Here is a 19,527-nt window from a genome sequence, read left to right on the forward strand (position 1 = left end):
AAGTTAAAGAAGTATGGATTGGATGAATGGACTATAAGGTGGATAGAAAGCTGACTAGATCGTCGGGCTCAAGGGGTAGTGATCAATGGCTCCATGTCTAGTTGGCAGCCGGTATCAAGCAGAGTGCCCCAAGGGTCGGTCCTGGGGCTGGTTTTGTTCAACATCTTCATTAATGATCTGGATGATGGGATGGACTGCACCCTCAGAAAGTTTGTGGATGACACTAAACTGGGGGGAGAAGTAGATACGTTGGAAGGTAAGGATAGGATCCAGAGTGACCTCGACAAATTGGAGGATTGAGCCAAAAGAAATCTGATGAGGTTCAACAAGGACAAGTGCGGAGTCCTGCACTTAGGATGGAAGAATCCCATGCACTGCTACAGGCTGGGGGCCGACTGGCTAAGCGGCAGTTCTGCAGAAAGGGACCTAGGGTTACAGTGGATGAGAAGCTGGATTTGAGTCAGCAATGTGCCCTTGTTGCCAACAAGGCTAATGGCATATTGGGCTGCATTAGTAGGAGTATTGCCAGCAGATCGAGGGAAGTGATTATTCCCCTCTATTTGGCACTGGTGAGGCCACATCTGGAGTATTGCATACAGTTTTGGGCCCCCTACTACAGAAAGGATGTGAACAAATTGGAGAGAGTCCAGCAGAGGGCACTAGAAATGATTATAGGGTGATTCCCTCCTGACCCTTGCGATCGTCAGCTCAGGAGATTGAGAGCTTTTCTACATGGTGCTTTAGTCCACACCAGAGGGGTGTAAATTTAAGTCTGCATAAGCATATCACACACTAATTGGCCTCTGTGGTCACTGCTGAGATGCACTAAAAGTTTCTTAATGCGCATTAATGTAGTTCTGTTTCAAACAGTACTATGATAACCCATACTAGGGAACTTTTAGTGCACACCAGCAGAAACTACACTAGCCAGTTAGCTCATAACACACTAGTGCAGACTAAAATTTACACCCCTCTGGTGCAGACTAAATGCACCATGGAGACAAGCCCTGAGCGTGATCACAGGTGACATGCAGGATTTGGAGTCTCACAGGGTGCCCTAAACTGGAGTCCTCCTGCATGGTAGCTCTGGCCTAGCTCACCCTTTGGACCTCTGAATAGCCAAGGTTTGGTAGTGAAATCCAGGAATCTAGTGTTGAGCACTGAAAAGGAAAGAAGACCCTTGTGCAGAGATGAGTGCAGATGTTATTGTCTTTTAGGGGCTGTATTAAAATGTAAATTACAGCTAATGTCGTCTTACCGGGAAGAAAAGCTTTTGGAATAAATTGCCTATTTTAAGATTGCAGTGAGCTGCAGTGGCTGACAAAAATGCTTCATGACAGGCAGTAATTAGCAACAGAGGGTTCTAGCGGATGCCCCCCTTTAGCATGTAAAGAAAAAAAATCCCTTTGCGTTATCGAAGAGATCACCACCGAATCATATGCAGCTGCTCTGAATTCTATCCCAACCTCCAGCCCAGCACTGCCAAACTCCCCAGCGTGACTTACCCATTCAGTTACATCCCCTTAGCCTCCTCCCAGCATGTTCCATAATTCGGCAAGGCTTGGTTTGCATCCTAGCATTGTGGGACTTGCAGGAGAGCTTTGTAACCTATCTACGTCCATGCAAAATTAATGCGATCCCAGTTTTCATCTGTAAGCTGATGAATACTGTATGTTCTTAATCACCCAGAGGCTGCCCTCCGGAGACTTCTCCTTATTTATGCAGGAGTCAAATGCTTGAGGTTCTTCTGAAATCGGCTTTCAACGCTCTCGTTCCAAAGTAATGCAGGCAGCAGAGTTTCTGGACTCTTGTGTCCTTTTCCAAATCCCCCTGGAGTCAATGAGAATCTTTCCATTGACCGGAGTGGGGTTTGGATCAGGCCCTTATATAATCGGGCAGATGTTTGCACCTATTTTTGGAAAAGCTTTTATTTAAGTTTTCATGCATTTAGGCTGCGTGGTTCAAGGAGTCTCTGCTCCGTCCTTTCAGCTCCGCTGCCCCACTCCGGTGTCTGGCCAGCGTGAACAGAGGGCCAGCTGATCAGCTCACGTCAATCAGCATTAGGGTGATCAGATGTCCCAATTTTATAGGGACTGTCCCGATTTTTGGGTCTTTTTCTTATACAGACTCCTATTACCCCCCCCCCACCCTTGTCCCGATTTTTCACACTTGCTGTCTGGTCACCCTACTCAGCATAGCTGCCTTAAAGTCCCTGGAGTGTTGCCCATTTACACCAACTGAGGATCAGTCCCTTAGCCCTGAAATGGTTTGTAGGAAAAATGGATTTTCAGTGTCATTGTTGTTTCAGACTCTACTTCTAATGAAAAGATTCACAGTCAAGAATAAGGCCTGGGGTCTACACTACAAAATTAGGTCAGTTTAACTATGTTGGTCCGGGGTGTGAAAAATCCACACTCGTGAGTGGCGTTGCTAAGCCCACCAAAGTCCCCATGTAGGCAGTCCTAGGTCGACAGAAGAATTCTTCCATCAACCTAGCTACAATTTCTTGGGGAGGTGGGTTACCTACCCTGGCGGGAGGGGTTTTCCCCTCGGCGTAGGTAATGTCTACACTCAACAGCTACAGTGGTGCAGCTGTTCTGGTTTGGAGTGTAGACAAGCCCTAAGTAATAAAGAGGCATTGGCTTCTGCAGACCTACTGCCACTCCTTTTACTGCAAAGCTGACTAGATAATCATGCTTGTCGCTAGCAGATCGGTAAGGAAAATGGAAAGCTCCTAAACTCAAGGAATAAAGACCAATCTAGTAAGCCACACCATAGCTCAGTGGTTTGAGCATTGGCCTACTACGCCTAGAGTTGTGAGTTCAATCCTTGAGGGGGCCATTTAGGGACCTGGGATAAAAATCTGTCTGGGGATTGGTCCTGCTTTGAGCAGGGGGTTGGACAAGATGACCTCCTGAGGTCCCTTCCAGCCATATGATTCTATGAGCAAGAGATGTGTGCTTCACTTGAAAAAGGCAAGTAACGAAATCCACTACCTGAGTTGCACAGAAGTAAAAAGACTACCAGCAAAGTATCCAATTCTCCCATTATAATTACCCTCCATTTTCAGCACCTGACCAGTATGTGTGCAGCACCGCAACACTGATTTGTGTGTGTATGCGGATTAGATGGATCTAGCAGTTGTGTCCCCAATACTGGGGGTTCATTGCCAAACCCACACTTTACAGAGAACCAATCTCAGGTTACTATCTTGCTTCTGTGATTGCCTGGGAGTTACGGTTACAGTTATATAAGGGGCTAGATAACTGCCCTGATCATTACACTTCTCACTTCAGCATTAGGAAAAGCCAAAGGAAAACTCCGTGTCACCAAGGGCCAGGTTTATCGGTGATGAGTCCAGCCATTTATGGATGGTACAAGCATAACGCAATTCAGGCCCCTGCAGCTAGAGCCAGTGTAACGCCAAAAAACTCGGTCATCGGGATTGAACCTGGGGCCTCTGGAGCTTAGTGCATGAGCCTCTACAGCATGAGCGAAAAGCCAACAGGCTGTTAGCAGATTCATAATCTCTCTCTCAGTGGTCTTGGTGCCACTCGCTGGGACAGAACACCACACCCAGGAGGTGTGTGAGTTACACCAGCTCAAATATCTTCAGCCAATCCAAGGTTCTGGAGGGACCTTATGGTTCCAGAGATGTCCATTGCATGACCAGCTACAAATGTGGGCCCACCTTTCAAGGGCAGGCCTTCCCTGTGCTGGCTGCGTGGCCTTTGAAGGGTTACCGAGGCTCTCCGTGAAGTGGGTTTGGAGCTAGACATTGAAAAGGGTAATTGCCCCGAGCTAAGGAGGTGTCGAGCGGGGGAAGGGGACTCGTTTCATTGAGATTCAGTTTGCCTTCCCTTTAAATCTGATACACCCGTCTTCTTTGGGACCAATGGAGTCTGCTCTCCTCCCAGCAGCCTTCCCCCAGTGGCCTCTCTGGCCCAGCTATGGGCGCTGAGTGAGGGGCTCACCAGAGCGCTAGGCATGGGGGCTGTGGCAATTACTGCATCCCAAGGGGGCCTTTTCCCTTTCCCCTGGCTGTTAAACACAGGGAGGTACCAGAGTCCACTGAACTAGGGCAGAAGGGACATAACGGGGCTGAGGTGTGAGGACGCACAGCTACTAGCGAGGCCGGGCCCACTCCATGTGATGCTCTGTCCCCCTCTGGTGGTGACTGGGTCACATAGAGACGTTGATGGGCCACTTACAGCCCAGACCTACTGAGTCTTTCAGCTCAAGTAGTTGCCGCTTATGCTTCTTAGAGCCAAAGGTCCCGGGTTCTACCCCTGCTCCTGATACCCCAGCCAGGGGTGTGGTGTGACAGCAGCACATGGGATGGCCTTGGCATTTACTATGGATGAAATCTGCTCCAATTCAGGGGGCTAGCGCCTGCCGCGGCACTACTGGGGAGGTCTCTGGGCCAGCGCAAAGGTGGTGGTGTTTCAGGGAGAAGTCACAGGAGTCAGCCCAACAGAGATCCAGGGCCTAATTCCTTGTTCAGAGGCACGGAGGGACAGCAGCTGCTCTCCCAGCCAGCCCAGAGACTGGAGTAGCAATGCAGGAGGGTGGCTAGGTCTGGGGCTGGATTTTGCCTCTTCTCCTCACACACCTAAGGCCTGATGGCATGTGTGACAATGTAGGGACTCACCACCGCGGCGCCTCCTACTGGTCATCTCGGGGAATTGGTTCGATCCAGTAGAGTGCCCTCTTCTGGTGGCGTCCCATCTGTCATCTCGCCTTTGGTTGGCATGCGGACTCGCGTTGCTCCCAACGCACGGTGTCCTCTTCTGGAACACTGTCCTCCAACAGTGTCCCTTTGTCCATTCACACCCCCTTCCGAGGGCTGGATGACCCACAGTCCTACACCTTCAAGTCCGATCCCTACAGTCCAGGATCTGGTGTAGTTTCAGCTGGCCGCTCCCTGCGGCCAATGGCTCGGTGTACTGCCAAGGGGAACAAAGCGGGGGGTGGGGAGAACCCAGGCCCGCCCACTACTCTGAGTCCCGGTCCAGAGACCCTCTAGCGACAGCCTCGCTGTCCTCCTTCTCCTTCCTCCTCTGTCTGTTCCTCTGGACCGCTTCCCCAACGGCCCTTCTTCCCGCTAGGCCCTTTCCTACAAGGCCTGCCGCCTGGCAGGCTACAGAGTAGGACCTTCTCCCGCTCTCCAGGCTGGCCTGCACTGTGCTATCCGTGGTGCTTCCCCTCTGAAGGCCTGGGACAGACTGACTGCTCTCTCCCTGAGCAGTCTTTTATATGGCTGAGCTGGGCCCTGATTGGCTGGCCCCAATCTGTTCTCTGATTGGCTCGCAACAAGCCCTTCTCTTATTGGCTGCTGGAATGCGCAGGCGCCTGGGCATGCTGCAGCCCACACTCTCCGGGCGTGGGGCAGCCGCCCCACCACAGCGTGGGACACTGCACTGGCCCTGGAGTTCACCTTACCACTGCTCTCTGCAGGAACAGAGCAAACCCTGCCTAGCGCCAGCTGCTGCTTGCAGCGTATGCACAGGGGGCCCTGACCTCACCCTCGGGCCTGGTGGGCACCCTAACTGGCCACCCCTGCTGGTACGCAGGGACGCACAGGAAATAAGTGCTGCATGGTCGTGCTGAGGACTCCAACGTGCCCTGGTCCCTGGCCAGCACTCCCACGCAGCACAGAGCCGGAGTTGGCCTTGTGCTACGGTAGTCAAAGAAAGCTGCACCCCAGAGGAGTGTGTGGCCTTCGCACAGTTATTCAGGAGACTGCTGGGGCTCTGAACTGCCCTCTCCCAGCCAAAGACCTCCCAGTCTTACCTGCTGTTGCTCCGATGCCCTTTAACAACACAGGTGAGCACTGAGGTTGGGGTGGGGGGGCGATTCTGTCCATTAGAAGTATAAGAGGAAATCTGCGTTGGGATGGGGATATGTCAGTACAAGCAGATGGGGATTTGTTGCTCTATTGCTTGGTACAGTCATGAGGGCAGGGTTTGTTTTCCCATCCTTGGGGTTCGGGGATTCTGAGTGAATGGTGGCCACTCCCAACATGTTCCTAGACACGGGGACTGTTCTTAGCAGTAGGTCTTAGAGCCACGTTCTAGGCAGCTGGACAGCAGTCGGTGCTGTACCATCTAACACATGCAAGTAGGGAAGTAGTATCTGGGGACAAACCCTCAAGGCTGTCCCTGGGCTGGATCGCATCTCCAGACCTGCCAGTGGGGAGTCCCCTATGTGTGTGGTTCACCCGTCCTGGGCTTAATAGGGAGGGGGCAGTCTCCCCTACAGAAGCACCCCTCTCCCGGAAGGGCACTCCATGGGCTCCCTGTCAGCCTGGCTCCACTCAGGTTTCTCCAGCCAGTGGATGGCCCAGGGACACCCCTTCCATGGGGATCCCACCTCTGAGGAGAGGGACAAGGGAAAGAAATACAGAGGGGGGAACAATGGGGATTTGGCTCTTCCATTCTCCCAGCCACTCCTACCTCTCCCCACACACACACAGCTCTCCAGGCCCATGGAGTGCCCTTCCGGGGGGGGGGGGGGGGGGGCAGGGCGTGCTTCTGTAGGGGAGACTGCCCCCTCCCTATTAAGCCTGGGAGGGATGAACCACACACATAGGGAGCTCCACGTGCATGGTTCCAACGTGTCATTGCTCAGGCACTAAGCAGCACAGCTTTTGTATGCGTCCCCCCAGTGATGCCGGAAGTGGAACTGGGGAACCCATGTAAAATCGAGGCTCCCCCATAGATGCATGTGACCAGAGGGGAGCTCAGTCCCACGGATCCTGGCTTGGGGGACACGGAAGGCTGGAAGGCTCTCTCTGGGTGTGCCCCACTTTCCCCCCATAATCACAGGTGCCCACCTTTCGGAGCTCCTGGGAGCTCTGCTTTGGAAGGGCAGGAGTGGGCCAGCTGTTCACTGCCAGATTCAAAACTCCTAACCTACGGGCAAAACTCAAGGAATCTCTGCTTCCCCCTCTGCCCTGGGAAAATCCTCCCTTCCCTCCAGGGGCGTGGGGGGGAGTCCAGGGCAGCTGTGGGACAGGGGAGCCCCTAGCAGCACATCTGTGCACAGAAGCAAGGGGGATGGGCGCCAGAGCAGAGGTCAGGGTGACTGTGTAGATGCTTCAGGGCACTGGTAAATCCAGTGGGATCTGCAGGTTTGAAGTGGTGGAGCCCCCAGCCTCTTCCCTGGGGATGCAAGCTCCTGCGGTCCCTCCTGCTCGAGCGGATGAATTACAGGGAGGCCCTGCAGCTGCAGACTGGGTCTGCCTTTGTGGTGTGAGTGCTGGACCCAAAGCGCAGGACAATTGTGCTCACAGCTGAACGCTCAGCTACACAGCATCTATTGACATACGTGGGAATTTCATTAATCCTGCTTCCTAAACGTGTTGGACCTGGTCCAGGCCCGGCTAATCACCCTGCTGATGACAATCGTCAGTGTTTTGACTTTGCATAATATTGTAGGTTTAAAATTCCCATGTTCAGTCTAGTGCTTCATCTGCACACATCCAGTGCCTGAGCTCTGCAGTGCAATCCATATATACATTTGCATTGTCTACTGCACGTACGCTTCGGTGTGTTCTGCTTCGCAGCGAGTAACACAAACAGTGCATGAAGCGTGCAAGGCCTATGTGAACCAGCATTGGGCATCTGATCTGCAGTAGGCCCCCGGGTTAGACTGACTTGCCATTGACCTTAGTCTCTCCTTGAAACCATTTTCTTAATTTAACGCTTAGCTAAAATAAAACGGTCTGAGATTTACATGCATTGCCAGGTATAGCAGATGGTGATTCCACTGATGATATTATTAAAGCATTGACTTTGTAGGGAGAAGCACATGAATTCATTATCCAGCGAGAACTGAACCGAGATTTAAGCTGCAAGAAAGATTAGAAGGTAAAGATTGTTTTGCCAATCCCATATTTGTTGCCTCCCTAGCAGTAGGCGCATTTCCCAGGGGAGGGTTTTCACAGCAGGATGGGATGAAGGGGAGGCGGCTGCTTTTATGTGCATTTGGCATGGCGTTTACACAGCCCCTCCGTGGTCCGATCGACAGAGAAACACGCAGTCTCTTCAGGTGCGTTGGTGTTTGTGGTCGACGTGCACTTTAGGAACCAGAGCAGGTTCCATAACTGGGCAGTGACTGCTTATTCTGCAGCGCAGCCGTATGGCCCGAATCAGGTCATCTGAATGGTCGCCATTGAGGAGAGAATCTGAGAAGGCCACGGGGTTGACATGGCCGTGGCTGGCCCAAGTCAGCTGACTCAGGCTCGTGGGGCGTGGGTTGCACAGCCACAAAACTGCGGTATGGACGTTTGGGCTTGAGCCGGAGTCAAGCTCTGAGACTCTCTGTCCTTGCAGGATCCCAAAGCCCGGGTTCCAGCTCAAGCCCAAATGTCTATACTGCAATTCGACAGCTCAGCTGTCTGAGGCCCACGAGCCTGAATCAGCTGACCCGGGCCGGCCTCGAGTTGTGTATTGCAGTGTAGACGTCCCCTTACTTACCCCAGAGCACCACCACTGAAGACTGGGGGATTAGAGGGGGTTTAGAACCGAAGCACCTGAGACAAGAATCTGGCCCAAGGAGTCTTTTGCACCCACTTTGCCCGACATAAATGACTAGACCAGGTTACAAGGCAGCAGGGAATCAGCCCCAATGAACCAAGAAGCTAAGGGCTAATGAGAACCCATGCGGGGTCTCGGAACTTGTCATGTGCTCGACACAATGGCGAGAGCAGCAGAGATGGCTTTGGAGTGAGGTGCCAAGTCCCAGAGGAGCAGTGTTAAAGGTGTAGACGGGATTAGATTTGTATTGGCCAGTGAGCAAGTTGCTCTCAGCTTATTCAGGCGATGAAACTCTCGGGGCCCAGTCCTACTTCTGTTTCCCCTGGACAGTGCAGGAGCTTGGTTCCCCTGGCCATTGTAAACTAGCCCTAGCGATGCTCTGAAGTGGTTTAAAAAGCTGGGCTGCAGAGCAGAGGCAGGCCTAGGGACTGGGGAAACCATCCTGACGCCTTTGCTAGCAGGGAATCTGTTTTCGCGCCGTTCCCCTGAAAGGTAAAGCAGACTTTAGCCCCCTGAGTTTAGGGCCACCCGTTGTGCTGCAAACAGCTGCTGTGCATGGGGCTGTGGTTAAAACTGGTTAATTGAAAATGTCAAAGTACATCAAGCGGCCGAAATGAGTGGAAGCAGTGACCTTCGCTCGCTGCAATGTGCTCTGGAAAGAACAGCAGCCGAGCCAGGAACGACAATCCCCAGGAGGCACCAGCTTTTTGACAAGAGCCAAAGCCCAGTTCCTAAGCCTGGGTACAGAGGAGCTTCTTGAGAAATTGCTGGAGGAAGGAATAGAAGCGTTGTGAGGGGCTGGTTGGTGTTAGAAGACAGTGTATTTATATTTTATCATTTGTATTACACTTGTGCTCAGAGGTTCTATGCTAGGCATGGATCAAACCTATAGTGAGAGACAGTCCCTGCCCCAAAGAGCTCACAATCTAAATAGATAAAGGAGGGAAACTGAGGCACGGAAAAGGGATATGATTTGGGCATGGTCACACAGTTTGTCAATGGCAGAGCCAGGAGTGGAACCCAGGGCTCCAGTCTACTGGCCTGGCCACTAGGTCGTGCTCCTCCTTCTCAGGATAATCATTTCAGCTCATTTGGGTGTCAAATTAGCATTGAATTACATCTTCCTCATAATTATAGGGAAATCTTCAACATGTTTAGGGCAAAACTCTGATGTGCCCTTCTAATTGCCATGCCGTGGTGAAGGCAGCCTCTCTGCATTATATCCTGGCCTTGAAAGATAGATAACCCATCGCTAGGATGATTTAGTTGGGGATTGGATGATTTAGTTGGGGATTGGTTCTGCTTTGAGCAGGGGGTTGGACTAGATGACCTCCTGAGGTCCCTTGCAATCGTAATATTCTATGATTCTACTGCATGCTGCCTCAAAATTAAAAGCAAACTAGCATTCACCACTTTGGTATGGGGGAACATACCAAAAAACAATGTGTGAGCTCCCCCTGCTGGTTTTACCTCAACAGTGCACTAGTTAATACTGTTTCCGGAGCTGTGAATGCTCTTGTGTTGATATGGTTAGGGTTGCTGATGCATGGACAGCCTAGACCTGATTCTCTTCTCCGTACATTGGTGCAACTCCTGACTTCAGTGAACTTAGACCTGGTTTGCATCAGTATAAGTGAAAGCAAATTCAGACCCAGAGAATTAAACCAAAGGGGATTACCCTGGCTTCAATTTCACCGCAATCAAATGGAATGGAATGTTTTCCTAGAAAGAGGGATAAAACCAGCAAAAGGGTTTTTTGCACACAGTGGAGAGTCAATACAAATCAGGCGCTATATAGAAAATTACTTGTTGGCAATCCTTTAACTAATGCATTGCTGCATAAGTGGGCATATCAGCCTGAGTTACATGGAGCTCTGGACAGTTTTCAGTGTGGTAGGTAATTATGTATAGGTGGTTAAATTATCCCTGAGAAACACAAGATCTCAGTGATTGGCCTGAAAGAGTAATTGCACAGTCACATTGAGTGCAGAAGATTAGAGCGTGCTTCATTTCACCTTACGGTATCTGAGCAATGAGGATGGTTGGGTGATACATTTCACTTGTCATCAGATGAAGCTACCTTGCCAATAGTGCTGTCTATCCAAATACCTGGCTGGTGAATCACAGGTACATAGATACTGTGGTGTAACTACTGTAGTGATGAATGCAAAACTGTGACCTCGGGATTTCTCCAGTTCCATTTACTGCAGGCTTTTCAAATGGTTTGTTGCTGCATATGCTGATGGAACATCCCATCAAAGCCCTGGCTGGGATGATTTAGTTGGGATTGGTCCTGCTTTGAGCAGGGGGTTGGACTAGATGACCTCCTGAGGTCTCTTCCTAATCTTCTATGATTCTATGCTTTATTATCTGTATGACACATTAAATAAATAGGATCTACTGAATCGGTTAGCTTGATTGAGGCCTAAAGGAGAACTTTACAGAGCTTTGCGCTCTTTTTTTAAAAAAGTCTTAGACCTGCCATTGGCACGTTCAGCCAAAAGGATAAAATTACTCTCACTGATCTGTGCTACAGATCTCTTATCCTTAGTGAAAAATCTCTATTGCGTATTCTGTGCATAAAACTTTCATTGACATCAGTTGAAGTTCTGTATGCTGAATGAGTGCAGAATATTCAGCAAAAATCCATCATGGCAGGTAAGAGATTGGCAGTAAAGATTAGAGGGGAGAATTTTGCCCTGAAGCGCTAGCAAGCAGTAAGCACTGTACAATGTAATATCTTACATCATATCAGTCACTAAAGCCATCTTCCAGAATTCACTATCAGGAGACCCAAGCGCCAGAGCTGAGAAAGATTGACTCATTCCAGTGACTCACAGTGAAAAAGCACCATAGGCTGTGGGGAAGGGTCAAAGATGGGCATGTTAATGTTCCAGTTACTAGGACTCAACACAGTGATGATCTGTGATTCCTGCCGGTATAGACATCTGGTATAAATTGCTGCTCTTTTTCTGGGCAGATCAGGGTCAGTGCACCCGTTTGTATTCCACCACCAGGGTCATGCAGCACTTCCATTTCTTGGAATCCCCTACAATTGAACTGATGCATCTTCATTGAGAACATGGTCTGGAGAGCCACAGAGAAAGTTACATAAAGAAGTAGTGATTTTACAGGGACTGTAAAGAGAGATGTAGTGATTGTATCTGTGGAGTGCTAGGTGTTCTTGCAGATGGATTCTTGCTGGTCATTTGTAGGTAGCACTAAGTAATTCACCTTGACCTGTCCTCCAGATCTATGGATTAATTTGCATGTGTTTCCACAGTTCTCATTACCCAGTGACACCAGTGGTTGCATCCTGCAAACGTAGGGCCTGCTCTGATGTGCTCTGTGCTGCGGACTCAGCACGCAGCACCCTGCAGGACTGAACAGTTGATTATTTGTTGATCAAAAAATATAAACGGCAGCATTATCAGCTACTAGCTGTAGTACCACCTAGTTCTTATCTAGCACTTCCCACCTGTCGCTCTCAAAGCAGAGGGCGAGCTGAGCTGAGCTGTGCAGAGGTGGAAAGAGTTCATGGAGAAAGATATCGCCCCTGGAATAAAGGAAGGCGGCATCTGAGGACCCTATTTTTACTGACAGCACTGGCATTCGGGAAGAAGTTACTTTCACTACAGCCCACCGCTAAGGGAAGGAGGCAGTGTAGCCTTGTAAGTAAATAGGGCACTGGACTGGGATTTAGGAGACCTTGGGTCTAGGCCTAGCTCTGTTCCTGGATGCCCTTGGGCAAGCCACTTCACCAATCTGTGCCTCAGTTTACCGATCTGTAAAATGGGGATTGTGATACTGACCTCTTTTGAAAAGCACTTTGAGATCTGCTGATGAAACATGCTAGATAAGGACTAGGTGTTATTACTGCTAATAATAATCGATAATGTTGACGTTTATATGTGTTTAGTTTAAAAATACAGGGCCGGATCCTCAGCTGATAAACTGGCACGTCTTCCTTGGAGACAGAGTCACTCCACTGATCGGCACCAGCTGAGGATGATAGGAATTAGGTAGCCCCCTTTTAGAATAATTTGGAAACCCTCTAGTGAGTCTCCCTGTCTTCTGCTGCAGAAGCCACTAGAACCCTACCAGCTGTGTCTATCTGTAGCTGGGCCACGTGTTGTATATAGCGAGTAAACGGTTATTTGGAACTCAGCTGTTTCTGTGTTGCTTCCTCGTATTAATGGTGTGCAGCGAGCAGAGCTACATCTAACCCACTAGTTTGAATAATGAATCCAATGCCACTTGTGTGCTCTTCATGGATTCAGGGCTCTGGAGTCCAATTATTTAACTCCTGTCTTTGATGTTCTCTTTAGTCTTTTGCTCCCATCCTTTGATAGATTTCTTCAGTCTCATCCTCCCATGGTCTGATCCTGTTCCCAATGGCAAAGCCCCTGTTAACTTTTGGGGGGCAGGCGCATTCCCTTCAACCCTCATTGCTTCCACTTGCACTTGGAAACTCTCTTCTCCTCGTCTCGTTGCAGGTGGTACGAGACCAGATCTCTCACTGCACAGTCAAGCTGCGCCAGACCACAGGCCTGATGGAGTACTGTCTGGAAGTCATCAAAGAGAATGACCCAAGTGGGTTTTTACAGGTGGGTGTGTGGCTGTTCACTTCCACGTGCCATTGGAAGGAAGAGCTGGGCTGGCTGGGAGAGCGAGCGAATGCAGATCCAGAGGCCACATTCATCCCTGGTGGAACTGGGGTGACGTCAGTGGAGCTACACCACGGAGGTGTACGGCCCCAGGTTGATTGGCCCATATTCATTGTCATTAGAAGAATGTGCCGATCCCATCAGGAATATTTAGGCGCTAGATAATACTTAGTCCTGCCTTGAGTGCAGGGGACTGGACTAGGTGACCTCTCGAGGTCCCTTCCAGTTCTGTGATTCTACGATATATGTGTGTGCATGAGTGTATATATATAAGGTCTAAAAATACTTCGTAAAGGATTATTAAAGCTCTACATCACCCCCATCCCCTTACTGCCACCAGCATAGGAGCCATGTCAGGGGCCTGGCCAAGGAGAGGCGACATGGCCAGCAGCAGTGTGCTTCTCCTTTCTAGTGTAACAGGCCCCACTGTTACCAACTAGGGTAAGGTTGCTCTCCCTTGCACCACTGGCTGATGCAGCTCCAGTGATTTGTGGGGTGCGGAAGAGGGCTCCAAGGTGTCATACTGGATTGGGCCCAGTATAGTCATCTAGGCTAGGGAGATTTTCTTCCTGCCATTTTCAGTCTAGAATAGTAACAATATTAAGAAGATTCCTTAGTAATTTGGGGCCCTGTCCTGTTCCACTGGAACTCAGCAGCTAAACTCCCATCACCTGTAGCATGAGGAGGATCAGACCCCGTATTAGCTGTGTATTTCTAGAGATATTACTTGTCAATGAAGACCGAATAAGGGAGACACATCTCTGTGCACTAAGAGTGTGTACTGCTGGCTGGTCACGAGAAACGCAGCGGCACTAGCTGTGAGACAGGTCCTGATACCCTTAACCCACGTGAGTAGCACCTTTCTCTGCATGATTTCAATGGCACTGTGCAAAATTACTACTCATTGTGAGCAAGGACATCAGAAACTGGCCCTCTGTACGGAGAAAAAAGCTTACATGGACGTCAGAGACTGAAACAGGCTGGCGAAGGCTGTGTGTAAGGTCGGAAGCAAAACAGGAATGAATTCGTCCTGTGAGAACACTGGCTTACACAGACATTGGGAGAAAAGTTTGGAGGAAGATTCTTATTGTATCTCTAGAATAAATATTACAATACGCAGCCCTCAATGGGAGACTGACTCAATACATGGCTCACAAGAACAATAATAGTTCATAAGAATCAGCTCCAGCTCCCACTGCAGCCAGTGAAAGCCCTTGCATTGACGTCTTTGAGCATTGGGTCACCCCCATAAGATGGCCTTGATTCATTTGGCCTAACTAAGATGCTCGGTAGCTCCAGATACATGATTTGGTTCTGACTGAAGTGATTTACAAATCTGAACCTAAAATGAACGGCCCCGATAGAGCCCTTGGCTGACACCCTGGCCCCATTGAAGTCAACGGCAAAACTCAAGTCACCGTGAAACTTGAGTGATGCCCAAACTCAATGTGGGCCAAGCCTTTGATTTCAAGCCCTGTTGACTTTTACCGTCATAAAGAACCAGCTCTTTCTACGGCACAAAGCACTTGCTGGAGTGGCGTGTAATAGCTGAGGGTGTGGTCTTTGTTGCCATCAGATTTCCGATGCTCTGATCAGGAGAGTGCACTTGACCGAGGACCAGTGGGGAAAAGGGACGCTGACCCCAAGGATGACCACAGACTTTGATTTGAACCTGGACAGTGCGCCTTTGCTGCAATCCATCCATCAGCTCGACTTTGTGCAGATGAAAGGTAAGAACCTACCTTCAGTACATTTAGCAAATAACACTCACCTGTCAGGGCCTTGGTTAAGTCACTCCATCGTGCTGGGCCTCAGTTTCCCAGCTGTGAAGTAGGGGTAGTAACCCTTCCTTTCTGCCACCCTTTGTGTCTAGAGGATAAGTTTCTGGAGGCAAGGACTGTCTCTTCCTCAGTGCCAGGTACAAACAGTTGACAATGGCGGGGCCGCCCGTGTTTCGCAGGAGTTGCTCAGCACTGGGATCTGATGTAATACCTTCCCTCCAAAAAGGCCAGTGCACTTCACAAGTAGTCATCGCTTTCGCCTCACAACACCCATGGATATCAGGGTTACTAAGCCACGGCACAAAGAGGCTGAATCACTCGTGTGAGGTCACTCAGGAAGTCAGAACTAGCCGTGGTTTTCTTGTTTTCTTTGCCTCCTGGCTCAGTTTTGTCTTAACCACGAGAACATCCAGCTTCCCTGCATCTCTGGCTCCCCAGGGTGTACGCTTCGAAATGAGAGTCAGGGACAGCACGGCTGCACCTAGCCATGCTTTGGAAATAGTCCCGAACCCCTGTTGCTGAGGCCGCCTGCTCCCCAATTGTGCAGATCGCGAAGGAGAAGAGGTTTTTCACACTTGAGCCAAATCCTGCTCGACTGATGGATGCACTCTGTCCCTTTGGCTGTGGTGGGAATTCTCACGTGTTTTGAAGCAGTATAAAGAAATGCCTACATCCCTACACACATGCCCTCAGCTCACACACACGCTGCTGAACGGTGGTTTGCATTGCCTAGATAACGGGCTGTCTGTCTCCAGTTTGAATGTCTTGACTGAAAGCACAGCTTTCAAACCAGAATGCAAATTTGCCTGAGCCCGAGAGCGTTATCATCTCAGACATGCCAGAAACATTCTGCATGCTACATTATAGCAAAGAACCTCAAAATCCAGATCATTTGGTTTTTTTCCTTGGGGTTTTTTTTGTTTGTTTGTTTTTGGTTTTTGGGGGTGTGTGTGTGTGTTTTGTTTTGTTGTTTGATTTTTTTAAGCACTTCAGCTTAATTTTAATTTCCTCCTGATTCTATTCTCTCCTTGTGGGCAACTGGTTCTGCTGTGGTCTACCCCTGCGAAGTCTCATTAATTCACAGAGCGCAGAGATCCGGCACAACCGGTGAGCAATTTCTGACTTGTGAAGTCCCTGGCAATTGAAAGAAGATGCTAATTGGCTGTGACACGGCAAACTGTGATTGGGTGGAGCCAAGCTTACACCTGTTGTCTGCTTTGGCATATGTTCAACAAAGGGCCAGCTCTCATCTGGTGTCCATTGGTGTAGCTGTATGGACTTCAAGGTCACCAGCTCAGGATCTGGCCCTGTGTATTCATTGTTGTCTCTACTGGATGTTCTGATGTGCAATTAGTTGATACATGACAAACACCTTGACAATTAGGCACAAAAAGCTCGTAACCACGTGCTCCCTCTGCAGTGGTAACTATTTGGAACAATGGCCCCATCGTTATTAATTCACTGAATGTGTTTAACGTAATAGCATTAATCGTGATGGACGCATCTGGCAGGGCTGTCAAAAGCACACCCATGACTCACCATGAGTTAACTGGACCATTGTTTTAAAGCAACGGCAATATTTTTAATAGAGTAGTGAAGACTGAAACTCAGGTCAAACTCAATCAGGGCTGAACTTTCTCTGCAGCTTGCACACCAATCATGTAGGCAGTGGGAAGTCTCCTTCCTCCCTTGTTTTAATAATTTAGCCTAAGGGTATGTTTTTAATTAGTAAAAGCAAGTCTGCTGCTGGCTTAGCTGTCTTTCCCTTTGCATTAAGATCACACGGAATTCACCGGAATCACGTAACTGGGCAACCACACAACGAATACCATTTCCAGACATGGGCCAGGAACGCCATAGGCCTGAGCAATAGGTGCTGCGCAAACTGCACCAACCTATGGGGAGGCCCTGGGTCTCAGAGGTTCCCCTCAAAGCTACAATCCCGCTGCTGCCCCCTCTTGCGCTGGGCAAGAGTAAATTGCTTCAGTCTTTAAAAGCATGCGGCTTGCTCCAGCTCGGCTGGCTGGCATGGGGGAGTGAGGGATACAGCTCTGCCCCTCCCGGAGTGCTAGCTCAGGGGACAAGCAGCGGGTGCGCACCTGCTGCCCTCTCCCCACTACTTACTCGGTTTGGAGGGGCAGGGCCTTATTCTTCGCCCTTTGCAGCCGTGTTGGAGGTAGCTCCGAATGGCCATATTCTGGAGCTCTGATATTGGATGTGAGATGATTGAGCCCCTCCCCTTCCTTTCGGAGCTAAGTAATAATGAAAGAAAATGGCGGCTCATGTTGGGACCGTACCTAGCATGCTCGGCGAGGGAGGGACAGGCCGAGAAAGGGCCCGAAAGGAATGAGGCGAGTGAGTGGGAGTGCGCTTCGTCCCTGGAGAGTACAGCGGAGTCTCCTGTATAGACAAGCTATTGGAGGGGTGGAATACATTACCTAGTGCTCAGCCTGCCACGTAGAAAGACCCCACCCCCTGTGGGCACATAGGATACGGACGAAAACAGGCTGGTTTCCAATCTGCTGTTGATGATGTCGCCTTAACTGCATCAATTGAAAACGGCTCCACATAGCCTGCCGCCAGCGCAGTTGCACCCTCTGCGGCGGTGGGACCAGGGGCGCATTGCCCACCAGGGAGAGGAAGCGCCATTTCAGTTCTTCAGAACACAAAACTACTGAGGCTAACCCCAGGGAGCAGCTCCTGCCCTAAGGCACAGATGTGGGAGAAGGTCCTGCGCTGAGATACTGGGTAAAGGGGGGAACAGATCGGAATTGAGGAATGGAAGGGAACAGGCCAGGCATTGGAGCCATAGGGAACAAACTGCTGGGAAAGGACGACGTCTCGCTGCTGCTGGAGAAAAGCCTGTTCGCAAAGCGCACCGGAGAAGCCATCCGAGACAAATAGTGATAACCCCAGGGAGGCTGCCACAGACATTAGCCACATGGTTTAATGTCTCCCAGGTATGGTACCTGGCTTGTGATCTGGCCTCTTGGTGCTGCTCTTGTGGTGCTAGGGGGCCATTAACAGGGCAGCTGCGGATTCCTCCAGTGTATTTGAATCCCAGCATCTGGCTTCTCTTTTCCCTTTCTTGTTAGTTCTGTTTCCTCCTCCGGCGTTGATACCTTTTCCTTTGCACACCGTCCCTACCGCCTGCCGCCTCCCATGCACCTCCCCTTTGTGCCTTTCCTGTTCCGTTCTTTTAGGACTGAGAAGGCGAGACAATCTGAGGAAGCCGTGAAGCAGACAGACCCCACCAGAAAGGCCGCCAAGTTGCTGCTTTGCTGGGATGCGCCTTTAAATGGTGCCAGCTGCAGCACAGCTGCCAGCCTGTGGCTTTGGGGACCTTGTGAGATGGGGAAACACAGAGCTGCGCATTTGTTGGTGTGTCAGAAGCTGGAGATCTGGTCTGCCACCAGGCTGTTGGAGAACGAGAGTCGTTCTGCTATTGAGGGACTTCAGCCACCTGGGCCCTGTGGGCCCAGTTTAGACAAAATTTGCCAAGAATCAGTAAAACCCCTGGCACCAGGATTGCCCCAAACGCAAAGCCTCCCTTCACCCTCAGCAGAGCAGGCAATCCCCACTCCCAGTGCTGGAATAGCCGCAGTTCACAAGTTCAGGTGTCTGACGTACCCACTGACTTATACCGAATAAGACACTTAGCAGTTGTCCCTCCTTAAAACCTGCCTGTGCTGTGACGCCTACACATCACTCCCATCTGGCACTAATTCAGCAGGTGACCCGCTGTGACTTCTGCCCAAAAAGTTTTGATGCAGCCGAGCTATACGTGTGGAATCATTAAAAGTAATTCCTTCTCCTCTCCCCCTGGCAGACTGGCTTGTAATACATATCATTGCTCTCCTGTCGTGCAAGCTGGCAAGTGCTATATAGATAGGGAATGGGGCTGGACTATGTGAAGTTTGGACTAAGGGAATGTGTGGGGTTTTCCCCTATAGTAGAGAAAAGGTGGTAGTAAATGTTTCAGTAGCGAGGTTAAGTATCACGGTGGGGTCAGCTATGTGTTAGGAGAAGAGGGTCCCCTTTCCCTGTGGGGTCTCACCCCATATCTTTTGTAGAGCAGGAACAGACCCTCCTTCCTTTTACTTGTTTATTGCAGATGAGCTAATGCTCCTGCTGGAGCAGAACATACCATGAAATGCCTTTTTGTCTTGGGCAGGAGCACACAAGGAGATTTGGCTATGGGCTATTTAGCCTTTCTCCTCTCCATTGCTGGTTCTAACCCAACAAAGACTGGAGATGGAAAGTAGTTACCGGCTGATCCCTGTTTGGCGGTCTCCGTGAAATGAATTTGTTGCTGTGGTTTCAGTACACTTCCTAATGGACATGGGCACCGACAAAACCCACCCCTACAACTGACTCTGGCAATTTGCTTGAGTGAGTCAGCAAAGAAGCCCAGCCATGAATGCCCCCGGGGTACGTCTACACTGGAATAACAGACCCGCCGCACAGCCACGGCTGGCCTGGGTCAGCTGACTTAGGCTGCGGGGCTGTAAAACTGCAATGTAGATGTTTGGATTCAGG

The 19,527-nt window shown here is 50.2% G+C and overlaps 1 protein-coding gene across 11 annotated transcripts in view; it reads left to right on the forward strand.

Annotated features, from left to right (window-relative positions):
• Positions 1 to 19,527, forward strand: part of TRIM9 (tripartite motif containing 9) — a 135,143-nt gene that overhangs the window by 83,549 nt on the left and 32,067 nt on the right. For 7 of the 11 annotated variants that reach the window (XM_054028016.1, XM_054028018.1, XM_054028020.1 and 4 more), the window contains exons 4-5: positions 13,037 to 13,147; positions 14,784 to 14,937. In XM_054028016.1, coding sequence (XP_053883991.1) covers positions 13,037 to 13,147; positions 14,784 to 14,937 — 265 coding nt within the window. Of the gene's footprint in view, positions 1 to 13,036; positions 13,148 to 14,783; positions 14,938 to 16,056; positions 16,096 to 19,527 lie in introns of all 11 variants that reach the window. The other 4 variants (XM_054028014.1, XM_054028022.1, XM_054028015.1 and 1 more) reach the window with 1 other exon arrangement.

This window comes from Malaclemys terrapin, chromosome 4, assembly GCF_027887155.1.
Source record: "Malaclemys terrapin pileata isolate rMalTer1 chromosome 4, rMalTer1.hap1, whole genome shotgun sequence".
NCBI lineage: Eukaryota > Metazoa > Chordata > Testudines > Emydidae > Malaclemys > Malaclemys terrapin.